This window comes from Nyctibius grandis, chromosome 3 (genome assembly GCF_013368605.1).
Source record: "Nyctibius grandis isolate bNycGra1 chromosome 3, bNycGra1.pri, whole genome shotgun sequence".
Taxonomy (NCBI): Eukaryota; Metazoa; Chordata; class Aves; order Nyctibiiformes; family Nyctibiidae; genus Nyctibius; species Nyctibius grandis.
Window position 1 is genome coordinate 65,433,495 of NC_090660.1, and position 23,639 is coordinate 65,457,133.

The 23,639-nt window shown below is 42.6% G+C and overlaps 1 protein-coding gene across 1 annotated transcript in view; it reads left to right on the forward strand.

Moving 5' to 3' along the window:
* Positions 1-5,339: 5,339 nt before the first annotated feature.
* The window catches only part of SPIDR (scaffold protein involved in DNA repair), a 207,522-nt gene continuing 189,222 nt past the window's right edge, over positions 5,340-23,639 (forward strand). Inside the window, exons 1-5 of the mRNA XM_068396733.1 lie at positions 5,340-5,394; positions 13,253-13,408; positions 14,439-14,517; positions 16,051-16,236; positions 18,954-19,111. Coding sequence (XP_068252834.1) covers positions 5,380-5,394; positions 13,253-13,408; positions 14,439-14,517; positions 16,051-16,236; positions 18,954-19,111 — 594 coding nt within the window. The 5' untranslated portion in view covers positions 5,340-5,379. The remainder of the gene's footprint in view (positions 5,395-13,252; positions 13,409-14,438; positions 14,518-16,050; positions 16,237-18,953; positions 19,112-23,639) is intronic.

The following is a 23,639-nucleotide window of genomic DNA, read 5'->3' on the forward strand; positions in this document are numbered from 1 at the left end:
CCTGGTGCACTGGGCCTTGTGCACAGTACATGGCCACCACGTCAGCAGGCACCCGTCAGTGAGACACGAAGGATTCTGCAGATACGTGACGTGTGGCCTGGCCATAGCGGCAGGTCTGTTTCCCACAGTCTGTGTTTAGTCTTTGTGATGCTGGAGTTAGTTAAAAGCCATGAATATTATGGTGTGGGAAATCACACAGCTGAGGGACAAGGGGTGCCGAGTATTGTAGGGTACCGGTTGTGCTGGATGTGTCTGGGTGCCACCCTACAGCAAGGGGACGGGTGATTCTGAGCAGCTACAGGCTCCCATGTTCCCAGCAGACGCAGTTTGCACGGGGATTCACAGGATGCCTATACAGTTGCTACCTGGAAAGGAAAAGTCATTTGTTCTGAAAAGAGTATGCTTCAAAATAAGAGTGAGCAGAAGCTGTTGCCTTGCACAACAGCAGCAAGTGTCTCTGCACTGATTCACGGTAACTTGCTCCTTAGCAAGGCAGCTCTTCCCAGTTCTGGCCTGTTCAAAGCACTGAACAGACCGTACAACCTTACACTCAGAGTGAAGCAGGCTCATAAAGTAAGCATCACGTGGTGAAGGGATACGTTTAAAGAAGACGGAACGAGCAACAGGAAAAAAGCAGGGTCTTGGTTTGGGGAAATGCAGGTAGTGGTAGGGCTGTGCCTTTAGTTCTTAGCTGCTTTAAGGCAAATTTTGGAATTTGAAGGTAGCCACTCCTGAGATGATCTTGTGGGACTCACTACCACAGAGGACGCTTTAAACAGAGAGCTTAATCCTTGTTTCCTCTGCTGCAGACCACAGCTCCTTAGAGGTTTGCTCCGTATTGTCACAGTGACAGAAAGAAAAAGTGTTAAAGTATCACGTAAGTGTCACTGGTCAATATACTATACTAATAAATAAAACAGGCTTGAATCCATTCTCAGGCTCGGAGGGCAAGCGGCACGGTACGCCTTATGACCATGTAATTAAACTCTCTTCTTCCAAGTCAGGGCAGCCTCGTCCATACCACCTACTGAAAACAAGTCCTGGCTTGTGCTATCTCCTAAACAGTGCCAGGGGCACTGCTTGGGAATACGCCAGCTGGCAGGGCCTAATCCAGGCCAGGGAGCCTGCTGACAGCTCAGCAGCAAGGACTATTACAGGCAAGTACTCAAGCCTCTGCTCTGGCTCCCTCCAGTTTGCTAGTGGGAAAGCCTGCTGAGCACTGGCTTACATCTTTACCTTCTTCCCTGCTCTGCTTTGGATTACGACAGCTCCCTTCAGGCTGCTGTGGAGCAGCTAGCCTTGAACAGTACGGATGCATGCAAATCCATACCACTCAGCCTTTCCCTCAGTGGTATAGATATGCTGGGCTTATGTGGTGCTTAAGATGAACTTTTCAAACAGAAAAGATCTTCACCATAGACAGTCAACAGACCCCATCCCCTTTTCAACATATTATTCTTCCTCAGGCATGGCATTACTCAAGGCTTTTCAAGAACAGTCTTTGTAAAGCCTTCAACACAAGGGTACACCAAAGTCATGATATAACCAATTATGCTGAAGTAGTATTAATACTGGACCTAACAGAGGAAATTCGGTTTCTGGAGTTACTAAAATATACAAAGTGCAGTGTTACCAGTACCTCAGTAATTTAAAAATCTTGTTGAATTAAACTAACAGGAAGAACTTTGGTGGGAGTAAACTGGTCTAAAGATTAAAGTTCAAAAAGTGCCACTGTTTTCCAGCTCTGAATATGAGCCTGCATTTTTTTTTTACCAGTTAGAGCCAAAACAGAGTACTTTGATGATAGATGTTCAGTTTCAGCTTGGAAAATCTTCTTTTATTTGTGTTTATCTTGTTAAACTACAGAGACATCTTATAAAAAGTAGGCAAATATGCTTCCCAAAAGTTACCATCTGTCAGAAAGTTCTGTACTCGTATTTCTTTTATAGCACAGAAGACAAAGAAATAGCAGGAGAAGACATTAAAATGTCAGCCATCGTAAGATGCCATAGGCAGCGCTTGGTGGTGGGATGCTGAGATGACTGGGCTTGGGCCCAGTGCGAAGCCACCCTGTGCCGGTCGGCAGCTGGGAAGCCCTTGAGGCTGGAGCCCCTCATGGCTTTATGGCCCAGGGGCAAGGGCTGGTAAAAAGATGCTTCCTGGGTACGTTGATTCATTTAAAACCTATTTTTGCTTTTGATTCTTAAATGATCAGCTCTGAATTTTTAATTTGCATGAATGTAAGAACTTGACTCTGTTTGCTTCACTGAAATCTGGCATCCCCTCAGGATTTTTTTTTTCTTTTTTTCCACAAGTCTCCAGCTTGCCTGGGCACAGCTGTGCATCGTACTGTGAAACAGTACAACTTAATTTATAGCGGAACTGACACTGTAGCTTTGGGATTAAAAAGTCTGAAGTGTTTCATGTTGTTTCCTAGGAAACCTTAGAAAACCAGGAATCATCAAAGTGTAACACAGTCTGCAGAAGAAAATGTTACTTTGGATCTAGACTGGGCATCTGCCTGGGGTATTGCCTACGCCTTGGGATCACCTCTTGCCTGACAGATTCATAAAAATCCAGCTGACCCTGAAAGACAGGTTCTGAAATACTTAACGAGTTTTTTCTCCTCTATCTCATCCCAATTAAGTGGCTGGGATGTTTGTGACTTTTAAAACTTTACTAAGGAAATGACTCAAACCAAAAACTTTTCTCTACGTTTGAATTTGACCTTGTCCGTACCAGGCTTTATACACTGGAAAGCTTTTATAGCTGTAACTTAATGCTCCTTAGGAGGAAATGAATCCATAAACCCATGTTGGAATGAAGGACAGGCACATTCAATCAATCTAAACAAGTTCTCCAAACTTCAGTAATTTAAGCCTCCTTTTGATTCACTTGTATAAAATATATTTTGTTTCTTTGAGAGAGAAGTTCTTTCTACACATGGACTGAGAAATATCAGTGCAATCAACAGCACCACTGACAAATAAATGCTCTTTTTTCTGGACTTCACTAAAGAAATTTTCACACAACAAAAATATAAAAAGTATAAAGTTTCTTAATGTTCTCTGAGCAGCAGTAAATTTGATCTTCAGCACAAACAGAATCAATCAGTATATCAGATAAAACAGAGGACTCAAACTATTATTTAAGCCTGTGAGAACACAGACATGCTTGTATAGGTAAATGAAAAAACAGTTCTTCAAAAATTATATAGCAAATTCCATTAATTATGACTTCCAAAAGTATAATGCACAGAAATTTTTAACAGAGTTGAAGAATAATGTACTGGTATTATGAAACTTAAGCTTTTGTCCAGAAGGTCAGCACCTATTATTCTTTCTCCACAGAAACATTATTTTAAAAAACAATCACAGCTCTATTTTATTTCCTAATATATAGGGTGGTTTTCTGACCCATTTCCTCTACTTCCATGTCATATCAGTACTAGTTTGTGAAGAACATGAAAACAAATAAAGGAAATCTATTGATTGGGTCACCTTCTTGGGATTCCATAGAAGTTCTTCCCAGGTGCAAGCACCTTGGAATTCTCAGAAGGAGTTTATGTACAGACAAGAACAACGCAGACTTGCTAAGCACACCAGACTTCTGTAGTCCATGTATTTCTCTGTGAAGCTCTAATGTAGACTACTTAACTGAATAGTGCAATAACATACTTCTTTAAATATCAAAGAAAACCGCTTTGATGATATGTAACAGAATTCATTTGTCAGTCTGGTAAGTTCAGAAGAAATACTGCAAATTTTGGAAGGATGAGAACACAGTGCTTTTAACTCTGTTTTGGACATAACAATCAAAGGCAGTATGGGGTTTGGACGATGATGTTTCTGGCTCACCTCTCTTTGCAAAATCCATTTTAATTAGTGGCAGTTTTACAAATGGAACATGAGATAGGTATTGGCCACAGGGTGCCTTGGAAAAAATACAAACTGTAAACTATAGACATAGATATATGTAATTAGGGTTTAATAATAAAAATGCAGTAATACAGTACCTTTTATCAAAATGTTAAGTGCTTTACAAATTCTAATTAAGCTATGAGATATAATTATCTCATTTTACAAAGATTGTTTATTATTCTTAACTGTTTAACAGCAGCACTGGCAGCCTAAGTGACCTTCTCGAGAACATACAAAAAGCAATAAGAAAAAATAACCTATCTGTCCCTTTTCTGCTAGTGTTTCCACTTGTATCAGAAAAACATTTTCAAAGGTCATCAGCTTTTTTTTCTTCCTTCAGTTAGTTGCAATTACCATTTTACAAAAGAGAAGGTCCATTCAAAGCAGTTTCAGTTCCAATTCCCTACATCTTGGCACTGACATTACCCTTTGTCTGTAAATTTCTCATATTATTTGTTGTTTAGGGAGTTAAAAATCTTAAGTTAATGGCTTAACAGCAAACATTTTTCATAAAGTGTCTTGCCTTACGTTTAGACATCACTTGCCTAGATATCTAGCCAGTGTTCAGATCCCAGTGCTTTGTTTCCTTGTGGTGTTAAAGCAGCACCATTCTTTCGCGATTTACTTCTGAGTGAACCTGGATATCATAAAGGATGCGGAGGCAAAACACAGGCTGGACAACTTCTCCTTCCACAATACAGGTCAGACAACGCTCTCCACACTACCCCCTTAGAAATCAGGGCTGCCAGGGCAAGGGCAAAGAGGCCCCAGGCCGCAGCACCCCCCCTCGTTCCCAGCCCCCCCAGCGCCGCGTGAGGCCACGGCGGCAGCTCGTAGGGGGAAGGGGCCGCAGGCCGAACCCGCTCAGGCCCGAGGGACGCGACGCCAGCAATGGCGTTTCGCGCCGAGAAAACACCGACAACTGCCGGTGCCTGCCCCGCCGCTCTGCCGAGCCGAGCGGCGGTCCCCCACCATCGGGGCTTCTCCTGCGCCCCAGCAGGGCCGGTAGGTGGAGGGGTGCGGAGCCCACTAACACCTCCTTTACAACCGCCGCGCCCTGAGGAGGGCTGGGCCAGTGCTGGGGTGCGGCACCCTGCACCTCCGAGCCCCGCAGGGAAGGACGGAATGAGCGGAGCGGCCGAGGCCCCGCACCGCTGCGGCAGCGGAGACAGGAGTGGCAGCAGCCGTGCCCTCAGGGCCGCTAACCACCCCCACAGAGCGCATGCGCACACCTCTTCCTTCACCGCGTCGGGAACCTCTTGCCTTTCCCGCGACGTCACCCGCCCTCCGCCACGCCCGCCCAATCAGGAGCCGCAGCTGTCGCGGCGCCAAAGCTGGAAAGGGCGGGGGTGTGGCCGCCGGCTCGCGGAGGGGAGCGGGTTGGGGGTTCCCCTTTGCCCCGCCCCCTGGGGGCTCCCCCGACACGTGACAGGGGACGTGGCTGCCTTGTCAGGGGGCGATGCCTAGTAGGAAGGTACCTGCGTGCGCGCGGGATGGGGGGTCCGCGCGGCGCGGGCGGGGGGCGCTCCGGCGGGTCGGGCGCGGGCGGCTGGAACGGGTAACGGCTGCCCTGGCCTGCCCTCAGGGCCCAGCCGCGGCTCCCGCCGGCGGCACTCCTGGCGCCCTTCGCAGCGGCCTCGCCGTGCGCCCCGGCCACCCGCCGCGCCTCGCTGCCTCGGTGCGAGGGGCGGGGGCTGGTGGTGGTGGTGGTGGTGGTGGCGGCAGTGGCGGCGGCGGCGGCGGCGGAGTAGCCCCGTGCCCCCTCAGAGCCGAACCCGTGGCTGGGGCTGGCGCCTCCCCCCGGCCCGAGCCCGGAGAGGCGGTGCAAGAGAGAAACCCGGCCGGCGCCCCGGGGAAGGGTGGTCCCGGCGGCGGGTGGTGGTCCGTGCCCCCTGAGCGGGCAGGCGGTGGCTGGGGCAGCCGAGCTCGGCCTGCCGGGAGGCGGCCCGGGGCGCCCGTTCCTGGGCTCGGCCCGCGCCTGAGGCCCCGCGGGCTGCCGGAGAGGGAAAGCTCACTCCGGCTTGTGCCAAGGCACCCGCTGCGCTGGAGCGGGGGGCGGGAAAACGGGCCCTTCGCCGCCTTCGTGGTGCTCTCGATTGCGCAACGTTGACCTTTTCTTCATCGTGGCACGGTGGAAGCACAGCTGTACCGAGGGGAAAGCGTGACTCGGCCTTGTTAGATGGCGGTCAGGGAAGAAGTGCAGGGAAAATAAAACTATGAGCGGAAAAGAGACTCGTCAGAATTGCTGGGTTTAATGTTCTTCTTTCGAGCAGCTTAGTTTCTGTGGGCATGAGTGGGGAGTAGAGGGAGGGGAAGCACCGCGTGTTTGGTTTTTTTTGTCTCCTCATTTTGGTGCATTTGATGGTACCTGCAGGATGGTGATTAGGATGGTGTCTCTGATTTGCAGTGCTTAAGCTAATATTAAGGTACTACCGAAAGACAGACTACAAGTGTTCTTGTTTGCTACATAAATACAAATAGAGTTCAAATGACAGATCTGGATTCTAAAGCATTTTGGTTTCCATTTAGCATGGGGATAAAATGGTGTGAATATTCTACACCAATTTTTAGATATAACCACATTTAAAATAATTTTTTGTGGAAGAAAATGTCATCAAGCAGCTTAAAATAACCTACTGCATTTAAATTACCTCGTAATACTGACACTATACATATTTTCTTCTAAAAGTTTTGAAGTTCTTGACTGGTAAAAAACTGCACACTTCAACTGCCAAGGTTTAACTAACTCTTGTTGCAATGTAATGACAGCTTTTAATAATAGTATTTTCTTTTGCAGACAAAGATAATGTTCCTCATTACTATATCGATGAAAACTATACTGGTCAAGTGAAAAGAGCAGTCCTCTCCACTTGCTGAATATTAGTTAAACCACTTAAAAAAACAAACCAACCTGATACATAACAAGAAGTTATGATACTGTTATAGTATCCTAAACATTTTGGATAATTTAGTCTTGTGAAAGCTTTTCTAAAATACTTCAGTTTTAACCATTTTGATAGAGTGCAGATTTCTAACTAACTGCTTGGCACCAGTTTTTAATACAAAGTACATTTCAATAGTAGTATTATTCCATGAGGGGTTTTTTTCCCCCTCAATGTAAGCATATAGTAATTTATACTCTCGCTTAAATAAGCATGTATATGTTAAAAAAATCCTGACGTTCAAATGGCAATATTATATACATTATATATATATGTATATCAGTCAATGAGAATAGCCTTTCATTAAGAGTAGTATACACCATGAACACAAAGAAAGATTTTAAAATAGTGTTTTAAAAACAGCGGTCTCGCATACCAGTATCAATAGGAAAAATATTTTGAGTTTTTTGGAGGTTTTTTGTTTGTTTGTTTTTTTGTTTCCCACACTCATGCTGACAGTGTGGAAGGAGGTGTGCCAGGTCATTGTGACCATGGTCATACAGTTTAGATTTTTTTCATGAATGATTACAGCTGGATGAGGTCCTTTCTCAGGCTCATATGTATTCTTGCAAATCGTCTTTGGGAAATATGCATACTGGTTTTCATAGGAATATAAAAAAATCTTGGCTTGGAAAAAAAAATACAGACTATGGTTTTAATTCTGCAACTTTTATTTCGATCCTTACTTGAGGGTTTAAAATGCAAGGATGTTTTAATATTAAATTAAAACTTCAATTTCTATCCAGGTACTAAAAACAGTAATTAGAATTTCAGGAGCTCAGTAGCGTGAATACTGAGTTTTGCTGAAAATGAAATCCCTGTTGTTAAATGCAGTTTAGTGCAATCTTTAAATTGGGCTTTTGAAGCCCAAGACTCTTCTCTTTTGTTTATGAGTACTTTTATGTGAAGTCTATGACGACAAAGGTGAAACATGACGATGGCTGTTGGTCAGTGTTCAGTATTTCTGTGTACTTTTATGTGATTGTTCCCTTCAAAAGTTTTTTTTAAAAAAAACACGAAAAGTCTCCAGAAACTAGAACTGCAATTTTCAGCACTTTATTGTTTGTTCTGCCTTGTGTTAGGGAAGAATGTAATAATTGTATTTGAATACTTTTGAGTGATGCTTAAGTGACATGACTGACTGTTGGATTTGCGTGCCAGTAGCAGGAGGAGCTCATGTCGTGAAACATTTTATTATTATTTTTGTCCTTCAATTTATGTTGCTTTTTGTGTTAGAGAATGTGAAGTGTCAAGGAAATGCCACTTGCATAGGAGGCAGATAGTATATTGGGTCATGTTTTCCTGGGGGTTCATTCTGTGGTTTTTGGAGCAGCCCTGAGAAAATGGGATTGTCTGGAGTGTGAAGGGCTGCGTAGTGAGTAGTCTTTGAACATATGATCCCAGTGACTTCGTATAGGCTGCTTCTGGGTAACAAATATTTGGTCTAAGTAACAATATAGATTGGTTGAGTGGAGATGTTCTAGGTAGGACCATCTATGTAAAAATCAAATCCAACCCCCTGGCCCCATACTGTTGCATAGTCGTTATGTATATTGATTGGGTTTTCAGAGTGTGTCTCCTTTTTCCTCACACCTGCACCCACGTGGGCTGACTTACCTTTCTCTCACTGGAAGTAACTAAAGGAGTAATGGGGGAAGGATTGCTTGCCATGCCTTTTACGTGGAGGGCTTGATCCTGATTCCACTGACACCAGCAGGAGTAATTTAATTTTTTTCACCCCTTTAGAAGTAGCTGCTCCAGAGACAAAATGTAATGCTTTTGTGAACAGAGGTCAACAGACAATTTCTGCATGAGGTAGCCATCCTAGCCTCCTCTTTTTTAACTCAAAATTTCAGAGGTCATATTTTGTCTTCAGACACTCCACGCAATCCACAACATTCTTTGCCTGAGTCTTTGTTTTGTAATTAATCTTGATTTTTATGAGGTATGCCAGGTCTACATGATCTAGCTCTTTTGAGCCTGGTTCAGTGATTTTTTTTTTTTTTTTTTAATACCTATATCTTGTTTATAGACACTTCATGCATAATATTAATACATTACACAAGATATTCTTGTGTGCCCCATTTTTATGCCAGAGGAAAAAGATGAAGATTAACCTTGTGATCGGAGATTAAGAAAACCCACTGGTGTAGCTGTATTTCTTTGGGAACAGCATGGCCTTCGGATTAGCTTCATTATAAATATTTATTCCTGAGAGAAGCAAGTTTCTTAAAATATTAGTTCCTCTGTTGCCTTGAAGCAGGCTGGAGTGGAAGTAAAGACTTGCCATTTCTGCATGCCAGCTGACATATTCCTGCGACAGAGGTCCTTGGACACCAGACCTCTGTGCCAGGGTGTTGGGAAGCAGCAGCCCCAGTGGCTCCGCAGGGGAAGGGTGACAGTGTCCTCCCTGGCACGGGTGCCATCCCACCATGCCCGAAGGTTAAGAGCTGACCAGAGGCCTCACAAGGCTGCTTCCAGCTCACTCGCACCCGCTCCCGGGCTGTGGCCGTGCTGCCTCGCAGTTACCCTCCCTGCTGCTGTAGTGCATTTGTAATTTGAAGCATGGTGACGCTAGCTGTGTGTGGAAAGTGCGGTCACTGTGTTTCTCTTCTATTCTTTGCATTGTAGTCTTCATCCAGAGGGAACCTTCTCCTGTTGAGAATTCTTCTTCTGAATTGCACGTCTTGGAACTTCGTATCTATGTATAGATATGTACTGTAACTCTTTTCTATTGCACACAATGTTCATATTACAGATTTTTGATAAGAATACATTTGTGTGATTTATATCTGCACATAAACATTATCCATGTTGAAATGATACACTTTTTACATGGCATATTTTTCTTTAAAAAAAATGTTTGGTGTGTATATGAATATGTATATATGCACCCATACGTATATATGCATGCAGCGCTACTATGACAAACTTCCCCCTCAGTAACTGTGCATTGAAGCTGTAGGTCCAATTTGCAGAGTTCACATCAGGTGTTTATATGGAGAGATTTAATGTCAAGGAGTTTGGGTGAGGGGAGTTGTCTTCAGGGTTTGTTTTTTCAATTTTTTTAAGGTGGTGTAGGATGTGGGAGATGGTGGAAAGATGTCTGCATCAAAGGCACGGAGCTGTAAGTCACTGCTGTCAATATGAACAATCATAAGTCCTTCTCTCTCTTCCCTCCAAATGATGTCTGCCAGAAATTTGCGGTAGCTGAAGAACATCTTGTGTAGAGGCTGTATGACTTTACTTTCTTGTTCTGGCACTTCGGGAACTGTTTTCAGTTTTTCTGTGACTGTCGTGGCTATAGATTTCTGTGTGGTGGTAGCAGAAACTCTCAGATGTTCCTCTATCTGGGGAGTAGGACACATGGTGAGACAAAGAGGTAACTAACCAGAGCTGTCAGCAGTACTGACTGTTCTTCAGGTTGTCATTAAGCTGACATGGTGTCAAGCAGCTGCTGGAGTGGTCCCACTGGTCCTTGTATCCTTTCTTCTGCCACTGTACCAGCTGTAGATAACTAGTGCTTCTTTCTAAAGAAGTTTTCTGTCAGTTTGGTTACTTGTCACTGTGTCTGCACAGAGTCTGGCGAGTGCTGAGTGCTCAGGAAGAAGCAATGGGAGACTCCAGTTGTTTCTGGTTTGTCATGAGATCACCTGTGCTGAGATATCCCTGTAGTGCTGCTCTGAAAACTTGAGCAGCCCTGCCTTTATCCAGGCTAGCGAAGTGGAGGATTAGATAACACTCTTCTGTCATTAACAGTCATTAACTATTAAAACTCTCTTTTTCCCTGTCACACCATGATTCTCTAGTGCCTCTGAAGGAATATTCCATCTGTTTAAAAGTCACTCCCAGCCACATCACATTGTACTCTAACAATCTAAATATAAGCATAACCATCTACACCATCTAAGCATAAAACCAGCTATTTGTTCTACTTGTAGTAGTCTTTTTGTTTTATCTTGTCAACTGTAAGCATACCCTTTCTATACGCACCCTAACCCTTCTTACTTAGGGAGAGGGAGTTAACATGTAGCTTTTATCCTGCCAATTTTTATATGGCATTCGCTTCCCAAATCTTGACAGTTGCGCACCACTGGCCGTACCTCAGCTGCCACGTTCTGCTGTTCATCCCCTGCCTCTTATGCCATGCTCTTTCTTTGCTCCGTTGGTATTGCACAGCATAGAGAAATAGAGGGATTCTGTCTGTCAGGGGATTTAGTGATTTTAAGAATAACATGGATGAGAAACTTAACAGAGAGTAATTCTCTAGTTCTGTGTTTATTAGGCTTCCTAACAATAGAAATATATTACGAAGCCTGTTTCTTCTAACTCTTTGTGCATGCATTTCAGTGGCTTTGTCACTTATTTGCCACAGTTTCTGCTTTTACTTGACCATCAAAAGCAATGTATTGTAAGCCTGTGTGCAAGTCGTAGTGCTGTTGTTGGCACAGATACACTTTCTTCAAAACTGGAGTGTCCCATTTAAGAAATAAGCTTAGATGAACCACATTTTATACTGTAAATTTTTGTCTGCAAAATATATCTTGCAAATCTTCTAGAAGCTATGAAAACATACATATGAGCAAGGCTTCCAGCACTGGCTGAGGTTAAAAACCAAACCAACAAACAAACCCCAAACTAGAGCCATGGAATGGTTTTGAGCCTTGGCGCACCACTGGCTGTACTGTTAACTCTGAGCCTGGCAGAAGTCATCCAGTCTGGGGGACTTGGAGGTGAAGCAAATGTCTCCAACTGGAGCGAGGCCTTGCTGTGACATTTTGCTGCAGAACCAAAAAATGGGCGTTGATGCATTTCAGTTATTAGTATTTGCCCTGTCCATGCTTTCTTCTGTGCAGAGGCAGGAGTACTTATCAAGAGGACAGCACAATGTAGAGGTTCATGTCTAAGCACTCTGGAAATCGAGGCTTGGGCCAACATCTTCACTGGGAGGAGAACAGGGTTTAAATTCTCTTTGTGACATAATGTTAACCTTTCTTGTTTGAACTACTATAGCCTCCTTACTGGGGCATCATGTCCTTATTAAAGTGCTTTTGATTCCTTATTTAGTACCACATCAGATTCAAGGTTGTACTTTTTCTCATTTATGTATCCGTACGAGTAGTTACGGGGACAGTTTGACTTTGGTGATAATGACCTCTTGTAGTAGCTGCTTTGCGGTGTAAATACCCCCAGCGATTTTAGAAGAGGGCTCTTAGCAAGGTCAGTTACTGTCAGAGGAAATTGTAAAGCCCATTTGTTTTACTCTGTCTTCTCACCATGCAACAATAGGACTGGCTGACTGGAGGGGCAAAGTAAGATGCTGCTCACTCTATGCTTTTGGAAAGTACTTGTTTCATTCTTGCGAGCACTCAAAAGATCTAGAGGAAACAAATATGCATTATCAGTTACAAAAGGGACAAAAGTTGCCCAAGATGTTTTTTTTTGCTTATGTTTCTTGGTTTGAAGTGCATGTTAGAGTCCTGATTGAGCTGCCGGGCCTAAAACGTATGTGCTGATTGACGTAACTTTGGAGTAATTCTTAAATATAGGTAGGAACTGTAGTTGCTTGAGAGAAAGTATATTGGCAGAAAAAAGACATATTCAGGCAGATGATATAGTCAACACTTTGTAAGATAAGTTTCAGTAGCATAGTGCGCTAAGATGTTTATTGTGCTCAAGATCAATTTATGTGTGTAAACTGGTGTAGAATCTGAAAGATAACTTTGGATGTGATAACAGGCAATTCTCTCATCTTCAGCTATTCTCACATGTTAAAATCTATTGCATGAAATTATCACTGGATGCTAATCAGCATCATGTTTTGTGACTTATCGAATAGTTCAAATGACTTACAACATCCCATGTAACGCGAAGGCAACACTTCGTCTACTATTTTTTGGGAAATAGTTATGAAAACAAATATATTTCTTAAAGCTGAAAAAGTCTGGGTTTTTTGTCTGCTTGGTTGCTTTTTAATGGAGAGCTGGATAGAGATACCTAGTTTGACCTCCTGCATAACACAGAATTAAATCAGATTAAATGCAAGTTTGAAGGAGTTATTTAGTTAAAGTGAGCTGTTCCTGTTTAGGATAATATTTTCAGCTTCACCGGGCAGCTAACAGGTACTACAAATGTGACTTAGATCAAGAAAAAGTAGTGTACTTATCAAAAATTAAATTTACCCATGACATCGGTGGTGGTGTTATTATTTAGTGTTGCATGAAAAATGGTTGCAAGTGTTCAAGACTTTTTTCGCCCAGCTCATTAAAAATTGGAATTTATGTTTGTAAGTGTTCAGAAAATACTTTGGGGCAGTCTAGATTAAGTAAATTTAACTTGAAAAGAATTATGCATGCACAGTGTTTTTAATGGGTTCGTTTTTTCTCGTAGCGGAAGCGATTTTGGAATGCAGAATGCACACCCTTCCCAGATGAGACATCCCTACAGCTGAAAAAATCAAATGTCAGGACATCAGTGGCTGCTACTTCCATTTCCAATGCGTGGCTTAGGTGTGGGGATGGCTTTCAGAATACTTCAGTGTTGGAGGTAAAATGCTGGCTTAACAGTGTAAGAGAGAGATGCAAACTGACAGTTAAACCAATTTCCATGCTTGACTGAATTATAAGATGTTGCCCTTTTTTGTGTTGTTTCCCAATTAACAGCATACTGTTATAACTGTCAAAGTAGACAAAAATGGAAAGCAAGGTTATGTAAGGGCATTGTCTTAACTTGTTAGTGTAATTTTCTGAGCATACGTTAATATGTTATGTTCTAGATAGCACTTGGAAAATTTCGCTAATACACTGAAAGATACAAAAGTAATTTGACATTTGGGATGGAGCACTGCATTTACTAAAAAATATGGAACAAAAAGACTCTAGTTTGCATCTGAAGATTTTTTGCTAGATCTAAAGAGTATGTTTGCAGTAATGAATTCACTGTAGAAAATTCTGCTTTTTGATGACCTCGCAGATGTGGATCTTGGTGCAGATGCTCTTTTGGATGCTATATCAAATTATGCTTTTTTTTTTTGTGTGTGTATGTTGGTCTTGTTGGTCATGAACAGAGATGCTCAGCTCTGAGGGAGAAGTGCTTTGTGCTAAAAATAATCTTCAGCCGAGTTGCTTTTCTGTTTCTTCTTCTGGTACCAAGCAGTCACAGTGTCACATAGCTTGTGGGATTTAATGAAATCAGAGACAGGGCCACTGAGTGCTTCTTTCTGTAACCTTTGGATAGAGCATGTGCTTTATCAAGCATGCTCTTCCTGCCCACTTTTGACATTTTAATGCTGAAAATACTGGCTCTTTTTCTTCACAAGGTCAGATGTGATTCCTGTCATAGTCACAGTGTGTTTATATTTTCCAAAACAATGAAAATTCAGCTTTTGTGTTACTGTTCTCATGCTTTGTTACCTCATTCGTTATATCGCAGTCTAGCAGAAGACAGGAAAAACTAATTTGAAATTGTGCTACTAAGATGTGGTGGGTGCATAACAACAGTTTTGAGTATATTGCCACACGTTAAAATTGTCTTTAACGTCTTGGTGATTAAATCTCTCTGTCTCTTGTTAATATAGTCCCTGAGACCTACTGATAAGAAATCCAGGATTAAGAAGCATCTTGGACCACTGTTAATATCTGCTGAAAGTGCAGCAGGTATGTTATAACTATTTCATGTTAGCGTTGTCAGAAGATTGTCGCTTTGTTCTGCCCTTTATCAAGGTAGAAGTTGGCTCAAAATACTGTTTGCTTTCTTCTTCTGTTATTGTAATCAGAAGCTAATTTTGATAAGAGAGATGGTCGTGATACTATTGTGATTGGGCTCCTCTGTTCACCTAGAGTGCCAGAAATGCATTCTGCAAAGCTGCAGGCACTTCAGCTATTGCTGTTGCACAGATAAAAGAAGCATCACTAGTGCTGTATATATTGCATGTTCTAGCAGGGACAGGATATTTAAATTCTTCATATTTTTAAGAGGAGGGAATGAAAACCAAACCTTATCTGTCTAGATAGAGGGTGAAATTATTCTCTCTTCTGCTAGAAACAGACAGGCGGGTGTGAGAGAAAACATGTATTTTGTAAGTATGAGCAATAGATAGAAAAACAGAATTTTGTCAACCTTCTGCTTTTACAGTCTTCTATATGCACCGAGTCTGTTGACTATTGTGATAAAAAAGAACTTTAGGCATAATAAAGAGGAGGAGGAGGAGGAGGACTTATTGACCCACTCCAGTTCTTTCCCTTTTTGAGTCCAGAGGAAAGGAAAGAAAGAGGGGGCAGTGGCTTCTTCAGTCTTTGTATTTCTGCTTGCTCCAGCAGCTGTGCTGCCTCTGTTGGAGTTAAGTGACCGACCTGCTGGACACTTTATGACTACCTTTTGGGGTTCAAAATCAAGCTTTTCCAGATTTCTGAAAAGAACCTCCGTGTGTTGCAGGAGGAGATACGGTTGTGTTTCTCTGTTCTGGGCCCTCCCGCCTAATCCCAAATCCCCAGTAATTGTCTAACTTCCCATTTACCTGAAAAACTTCAGTAGTTGTAGGAAGTGGAAAATTCTGCCTCCCTACAATTGCTAATTCTGCATGCTCCACTGCTAAGCATTAATCATTTTTTCCTTGCTTTTGTTATTAGAAATTATGGAGAAAGGTATTCTGAATTTAAATGTCTTGCTTCAAAAACACAATGGGTATTCTTTGTTACTGCTGAAAAGTTTAAAATTTTTTTCTCTCAGGACAAAAATGGAAAGTCATCTCTACTGATGGCATACTTTTATTCATTTGTTATACATTGTATAAAGTCAAAGAAATCCCAAACTCAGGATTCTATGGACAGTCTTTTTTTGAACCACTTACTATTTTGAAAGGGCACATGCAGGAGCAGTAGGACTGTGTGTAGAGGACTATGTGTCAGACAGTCATTACTTGCCCTCACTCTGCTGAAGGACTGATTGATAGCCTCATTGTATAAAATGAAGTGTTAGCATTTATTGTGGAGAACTAAAATTAAAATAATGAGTGTATGTGTAAGAAATACACGTGAGTTAATGCTCCAGTATTAATCTCTGATGCCCAGTGAACAGAACTAATAATTTTTTTCCAGTTCATAAATAATATAGTTTAATTTTTAAGAATCTTAAATTTAACAATATCACATTTGTGTAACAATCTAATGCTTTACAATTCTTTTCAATAGGATCTTCTGCTGCTGAAAGCTCTAAGGAGGCTGAGGACATAATATGGACCTCTAGTGGCAGTGATTTTTCAGATGATGAAAACAAAACATTGATTCCAAGGTTGCACCGCAAAAAAAGTCACACTTCCAAAACAAAGGAATCACCTAGCAGACATGATTTATTATTAGAGGAGAGTAGTAGTGAAGGTAAGTTCAAATGCAAGCAGATTTGTCAAGAAACCTTCTGTCAACTTCAAGTGCTGTAATGAAAATTTTTTGAGGTCATTCTGACAAAATGACATGATCTAATCCTATTTCAGTTAAATCAGTTGGTGTTTTTTTCATCAATTTCATCTGAGTATGGAATAAGCTCTTAGTATAAATTATGTACAAAAATTTTAAACCTTGGAGTAAAGGAGCATAGTTGGGCAGGTTATACATTGAGCATGTCAGCTCATTTCAATACATTATAGTTTATTTGTACCATTTCCTTCTTTATGCTGTGGTACAGATACTGGGGTTGTGAACAGCTTTCTCTGCCCGCCCTGTTCTACTGGTCACATTGCTGTCTGCATCTACTGACAAGATGTGGCAGACTTTGCAGCTGCAGATAGCATCATGTTCTGTGGCGTGAGTTCTCATTTCAGTACACAGCATTCCTTGTTTGCCCTGTTAGCTGTATTGTGCAAACAACCGTGAGTTTTGTTCTTAGGACTTGCTTTCTAATTCATGGAGCAGGGGATGACAGAGGGGAGAAAAACTGAGTACAAAGTGCGGCTGAAGACAGAAAAATTTTTACTTGTGTGCTCCGTTACACAAGTGTTAATTAGGATAAATTTAATTTGCATTAGAACTTGTTAGGAAGTATTTTCAATGTGACTACTTCCAGAAACATAAATCAGGTTAGCTTTGTAAAACTTCATCTAGATCTGAAGTATTACAGCTAGACTTGCATCCTGGATGTCTGGCAAGTGTTGAAACACCACTGTGAGTTGATTTTCATCCATATTTTTGTGACTGATTTAACACTGTCATTGACATATCTGATGGTCATCTTTTGTAATTCCTAGTAATTTTCTTTCCTTATTTTTGAAATGGGAGGACTGTCCATTTTCTAGACTGCAATCTAATACTCACCAGGAATCTTTCTAATCTGCCATTAATATCATCCTATTGCACTTGTCTCCTGCAAGTATATCCTGCAAGTTTTAATCTTTAATTCTCTTTTTTTAAGAGACATTGCACAGACTTATTTTTACTCTTGTAAGACAGCAAAATTTGGTTTCTCCGTGTAAATGAAGAAACCCTGATGCATTATGTATCTGCTTGAAGGTACTGAGGAAATCCAATCATTTCCTGTTTTTCTTCTAAAACCAAAAATATGTGAAAAGCAGTTATTGAAAGCAGTGGGGAGTAAAAGAACTGTAATTTCCATGCTTTTTCAAGTAACCATTGTATACACTAATAGTATTGTACACATCTCTCTGTGTGCATATATAGGTACAGTTGGGAGTACAGGGATATTAGCTGAGAAAGTATTTTTTAAAATTACATGCCTTTTTACATGAAGTTCACCTTTGGAGACAGAGTGTTAGTACTTCCGTGTGACGAGATAACACTGATTATCTCATATTTTATTAAGGAATTTATACTGTTGTCACAAGTTGCATGCAGCTTGCCACACAGCTTCAAGAGAGACCTCTTTGTGCTACCTGGTCACCGATATCTGCGTTTAAAATTTCTGATGAAGCTTTCTCATAGTTAGAAACGGAAATGCATTCACGCACGTGAAAAAGCAGGCAACACCAGAGCTGTGTGTTTGTTTGTCTGGGTAACTTCAGAGTTTGGGAGTTCCATGCAGAAACTAGTGATTTAGACTATAGTAGCACTGCCAAGTCCAGAAGGTACTGCCACAGTTCAACAGATCTGTACGGATGCCTGGAGCGTTCTGCAGGTGCCTCCTTTCTCTGCTGCCTCTCCCCTGTACGTGACTCTCTTGGTGTTAGAAATGTGACATTTACAAAAGCAAAAAAGCAAACCCAAAAAAGCTTTCATCCCTCCTCTGAACATGCTCTCATTTATACAAAATACAATGACATTCTTCCTCTCAGCACCTCATGGCACTTGGACCTGAAGGGTGGCGGGGCTGCTATGGCAGTTCAGGCTTCCACTGCCTTCAGGAGATCCTCAGAGGTATGAGTGGACTTCTGGCGTTGCGGTAAACACCTCTTGGTCATGAGGATGGTGGAAGGACTGTTCTGCATCTCTGTCTTTGTTTATTGCCATTTTGTTGTGTTTTCTTTTTTTAAAAACTCCCGTCTTTTCTTGTGCCTGTTTCTATTAATTGATCCTAAATAATCCTCTGTGTGATGTGCTTGGAGGTTTGATTTGCAGGCCATGGTGTTTTAGGAAGTACCATTTCAACGAGCTTTTTCATTTCTTTGTGGGGGTTCTTATAGCTGGTGTTAACTTACACCAAATTTTCAGCTGTTCCGGGTCACTGAGGTATTTGCTTAGAACAGTTAATTCTGAACAAGCGTACTTGAAAAATCCAATGCAACTGGGCAAAAAAAACCCTAACTAAAACCTAGGAAAACTAATAATAACTAAACTAAAAAAAACTGTGCCTACCTAAGCAGTTAAATATACTGCCTCCTTCTGGGTAGTACTTTGAAATCTTTCTTTTAGTGTAATTTTGATGTCTTTTTTCACAGAAGCTTCTGTTGTCTGCTAGTAGGATTTAGCTTTTATGAGAGACAGGATCACAGAATACTTAAACGTAAAGATCAGTTGAACATATGTAAAAAAAACCCTGCACTTTTCCCAAGTGAGGGATAATTGTAGTATTACTTTGTTTGACTTTATGCTCATGAATAATATATGATGATTAAGAAAAATTCTTTTTACAAATATTTTTATTTTAGATGAACCAGAGTTCATTGACTGGGAGAAGGACAATGATTCTACCGATAGGTGTGATGGATCAGAAAAAGATGACAGCTCACTGGAGATACCAGACTCTGACTCCTGCACAAATCTTAATTATCTGCCTGTTAAAGAGGAGACTGACGAGCTTTGTAAGGTGAGAAACTGTTTCAGGTTAAAAAAAAAAAGCTTCTACTATAATTATGGAGTGTATTCATATTTGATTGCATTTAATTTGGAGGAATGTGAGGTTTTTGCTTACCTCATCTCTCCTGAAGGAATTCTGTACACAAGAATTTCAGGGCATTTTCTCTGACTGCCAAACCTCACAACCAAGCAGTGCCCCACATGTAGGGCTTGGTAGCGTGGTCACTGAATCACCGGATGACTGAGGTGGGAAGGCACCTCTGGAGGTCGTGTAGTCGAACCCCTCTGCTCAAAGTAGGGTCAGCGGGAGATGGTTGCTCAGGGATGTGTTTGGTTGGGTTTTGAGTATGTCGAAGGATGGAGACTTTGCAACCTCTCTGGGCAACCTGTGCCAGTGCTCAGTCACCCTGGCAGTACAGAAGCTTGTTCTTATATTTAAATGGAATTTCTTGTATTTCAGTGTGTGTGCAAAAACATGATCAAGTGGGTAGGTTTCTTACTAGGGATGCAATGATCTGGATTCTCTACAGCCCCTGGCTGCCTGTTGCAAGTTGATGTCCAAATTTCTTGTAATGTGGTGGGTGAGACAGTTACCTGTTTCTTCTCAGTACTTTGAGACCTTGACTGTATAAAATCCAGGTATCGTGACTAGAGTGTGTTCTGAGAGTGATGGTAAGGGACTAATTACAGGACTCCCTACATCGCTGCAAAGTGATGAGGATTGCAGAGCTCAGGAAAGGGGCAGCAGTAAGTGTTGAATCATACCAACTAAGGGTAGGGTTTTTTTTACTATAGAAAATAACTTTATTTATAAAGAAGGCATTGCTATATCAAGTATAGAATAGATGGCAGAAATTTTGATCTTTATTTAGTGTCTTACAGCAAAATGACTTTCATTAAAAGACTCGAGATTTGACCTTTAACATTCAACCGCTGATGCTGGAGGCTGGCTGCCTCCACCAGCGCCTTGCCAGCGAGCCCCTGCGCCTGCAGTGCTCCCCAGGATGCGAGGGAGAGGCCAACAGCGGGCTGCCCGGCCGGCTGGGGCTGGCACATGAGGGCAGGCTGGAGGGACTGGGTTTACCTGGCCTGGAAGAGGCCGAGGAGGGCTCTGACCTTTCTCAGAGGAGCCCAGCGAGAGGGCGAGGGGCAGCGGCCATCTGGGAGTAGGGGAAACGGCTGGGCGAGGGGAGGGTCCGGGGAGCCTTGCTCGGGCAGCGCTGACGCAGCGAGGCCTGGCTGCCGGCGCCGCCCGGGGCACTGAGGGCGCTGAGGGGACCCGCTCCCTCCCGCCTGCGGGCCGGGCCGCCCCGAGCCCGCTCCCTCGGGCGGCGCTGGGCTTCCGGGGCCGCGGGCAGGCGCTCCCGGCGGGGCCCCGGCAGAGGGCGCCGCAGGCCCGGGCTGTGCGGCCCCGGCCCCGGCCCCGCCTGCCGCTCCGGCCGCCGCCTCCCTCCCGCGGGCGCGGCCCTCCGGCGGCTGCTCTGCGCTGCGCTGCGCTGCCGGCGGCGGGGAGAGCGGCGGGGCCGGCCCTGGCACGCAGGCTGGGGCTGTGCCACCGCCTGCGGACGAGGGAGGGAAACGGGCCGGGTTTCGGGTAGAGATGGGGACGGGGAAGGCTGTTACCGACAACGAGTAAAGTCGTACTAAAACTGATTTCAGTTTATGTATCGATTCTTTATTAAAATCACCGGGAGAGAGTATGGATGGAGTATGATGGTGAGTGCTGCTCCCAAGGAAGGGCTGTCTCCAGTTCCCCAGGGAATGGGTGTCACAGCAGGGTCCTTCTGCCGTTCCGGGGACGCTGCCTTGCTGCGGCCGGAGGGTGAATGAAGTGGGTCTGGATGTAGTGTGTGGCAGCGTGCCGGCTGCTGTGGCCGCACATGGCACCTGGCTTCCCGCTCGCTCACATGGGTGTCCATAGCAATTTAGCATCCGTACCTCAGAGTTCAGCAAGAGTTAGTCAAGTATCTTCCAAGTTTGTGAAGAATTGATTTAAAATAGCTGGGCAACAGCGTCAGAACAGGCCGCAGTCTGCATAAACCTGGGAAAGCAGACCTGGGATTTTTGCAGCAGTAAATGCTGTTCTGCTTCTGTTATACCAGCATGACTTACCCCGATGTAGATGGAGAGTTGGATAAATGTTATGAGACACGTTCCTATTAGCAAATGGTGCTCATGAGAGGGCTTTTTCAGATGCAACCATACTGTAATAAAAAGTTTTTAACCCTAACCAGAATAGTTACTCTACTACAAAAATGTGGTACATGGGGAATCTGAGGATGCCTTTGCACGTTTTGCTTTCCCAGTTGGAGTGCCATGCGGTGGGAATTTTCATGGGTGGTCAGCCTCACCAGTAAACTTTCTTCTGGGAATTTGGTGTATACAGGACGGTAAATCCCCAGCGGTTGCTGTGCCTGTTGCAGTCTTTGTTTTGCTTTATTTGGGATATGCTGTTTTCCTAGAAAAAATTACAGACAAGCTGTTTGAGAGGTTTCCAAGAGAGAATAGAAAAGCAGTGTTCACTATAGGAGGTCATTTGTTATATGAGTATTCTTTAAAAAGGCCTGTTAATTTTGTGGCCTAGTTCACGGTGGGGGAAGGAAAAAAAAGCCAAATGTTGATATATTATCATTTTTATGGTATTTACTAAATCTCTGGAACCTAATGGAGTGTGTGGGTAATCAGAAGACCATGAAATTTATTTTACCCCACTTCAAAATATGCCAAATACCAAGAGGTTCTGGAGGTTTAGGGTTGCTGCCAAAATATCTTTATGGTAGTATTTACCCATGGTAGGAGTGTACTAGTTTTCTAATGGGAAATCTCGAAAGACGAATAACTTTACAGCTTTTTTTTTTTCCCCCTTATATACCAATAGATCTAATTTGAAAATAACTTCTAATCAGTGATAATTAACTACATAGAAAGTCTTCATGTATTGTTTTGGTATAAAGATAAAATTCTTGCTTATCTGTAGAGTGTAAAGTTTCAGTCCCGATTCAGTTTATGTTCCAAGTCCCTGTACTTGTTCCAAGTCCCTGTGCTGTGTCTTTCCTATCAAGTAGCTACCTCTGACGTGTAAAGCTGCTTGGTAGAGGATAATGAGGAAGGCAAGTTGAAGCTGGTCTTGTGGTGAGCAGCTGTTAGCTAATTTTTGGGTTCGGTTCAATTCAGAATTTTTGAAGAAGATGTGCAAGATATGACATGGTCATGGTTTACTTTCCTTTGAATATTTTTAGGGGATGGGAGAGTTATTTTTTAATTGTTAACTTCCTTTGACCTATAACTGGTTGAATTTTTGCTTAAGGTGATGCAGGACAAAGATCTGGCAAGGCCTAATCCCAGATGGTTTTGTTCTGAGAGTTCCTCTGCTTTCAGTTGCCTGTGGTGGATGCCTAGTTGACCTTTTTCTTGGAGACTATGGTGCTAAAATAAAGATTAACCATTAATGTTAATTTTTCAGCGTAAATGAATTCCAGAAGACCTCAATGTAAGCACCTCAAAATTGATCTGAAATATTTTTATGCACTGGTAATAACTACTTCTTGCCTGACTTGTGCAGAGACCTTGTCTTGTGAGCTGAAGTTCCGTATTTTATAAGAATTGTTCATCTCTGAATTATTTTCAACTTTTAAATATTTTAATGCTAGGGATTAAATGAAATCTAGTGCTCTTGTAGGTGAATTCATGTCTCCTGCCATACTGCCTCCTAGACTGGGAACTCTCTCTGGCCCTGTGCACTGAGTGGCATCATCTTCTGTACTCAGATCCCTCCTTAAAACACTTTCTGTAACTTAATACCTTAACGTAGGCCAGCATTTTTATGGAGTATATAATTTTGGTTTCTTACACAGTATGGTCTTTTGTTTTTTATCCCGTGTGTTAAATCTACTTACCAGTTTCTGATGGGTAGCCAGGTTTGCTTGCTTTATATGCAAGGCAAGTGAGATTTATCCCAGCATGGTGTGAGGAGAATTTTTCGCCCTTTATATTGCTAATGTGTAGGAATTAGATAGTCTTCTGTACTTGCTGTGCAGCATTAATGAAGCTTAACTGGTTATAGCAGACCCTCATTATTGCAGAGCACACTAGTAAGCTTGTTTGCTGATCTTAACTTTTGATTTGGCTGAAAATTCATCAAAAAGCCACATGAGCTTGTTTCCTTTAAATACATGTAGAATGGTAATACTCCCAAAGTATCTTGCTGTATGATGATAGACAACTGAAAAAGAGAATTGCTGTATTTAATATGTTTCGAAACTCTATTAAACGGATCACCACCATGTTCTCGGCTCTCTGCTGTGCTGCAGTCTGTGTGTGCTGACAGCGGGCGATCTGATATGATGTTGTTGTGCAAAAATCATTGTGATGTTGTGCAAAAGGTTAATTTTGGGGTTTTCCCTGAGTGAAGAACACATTATTTGAGAAGTCTTTACTGCACATGGGTTTATGTAGGTGTATGTCTCTTATCTGAGGCCTTCTCATCTGTCAAAATAAGGTTCACTCAGTTGCTGAGTTCATGGATTTATTGCTTGCTT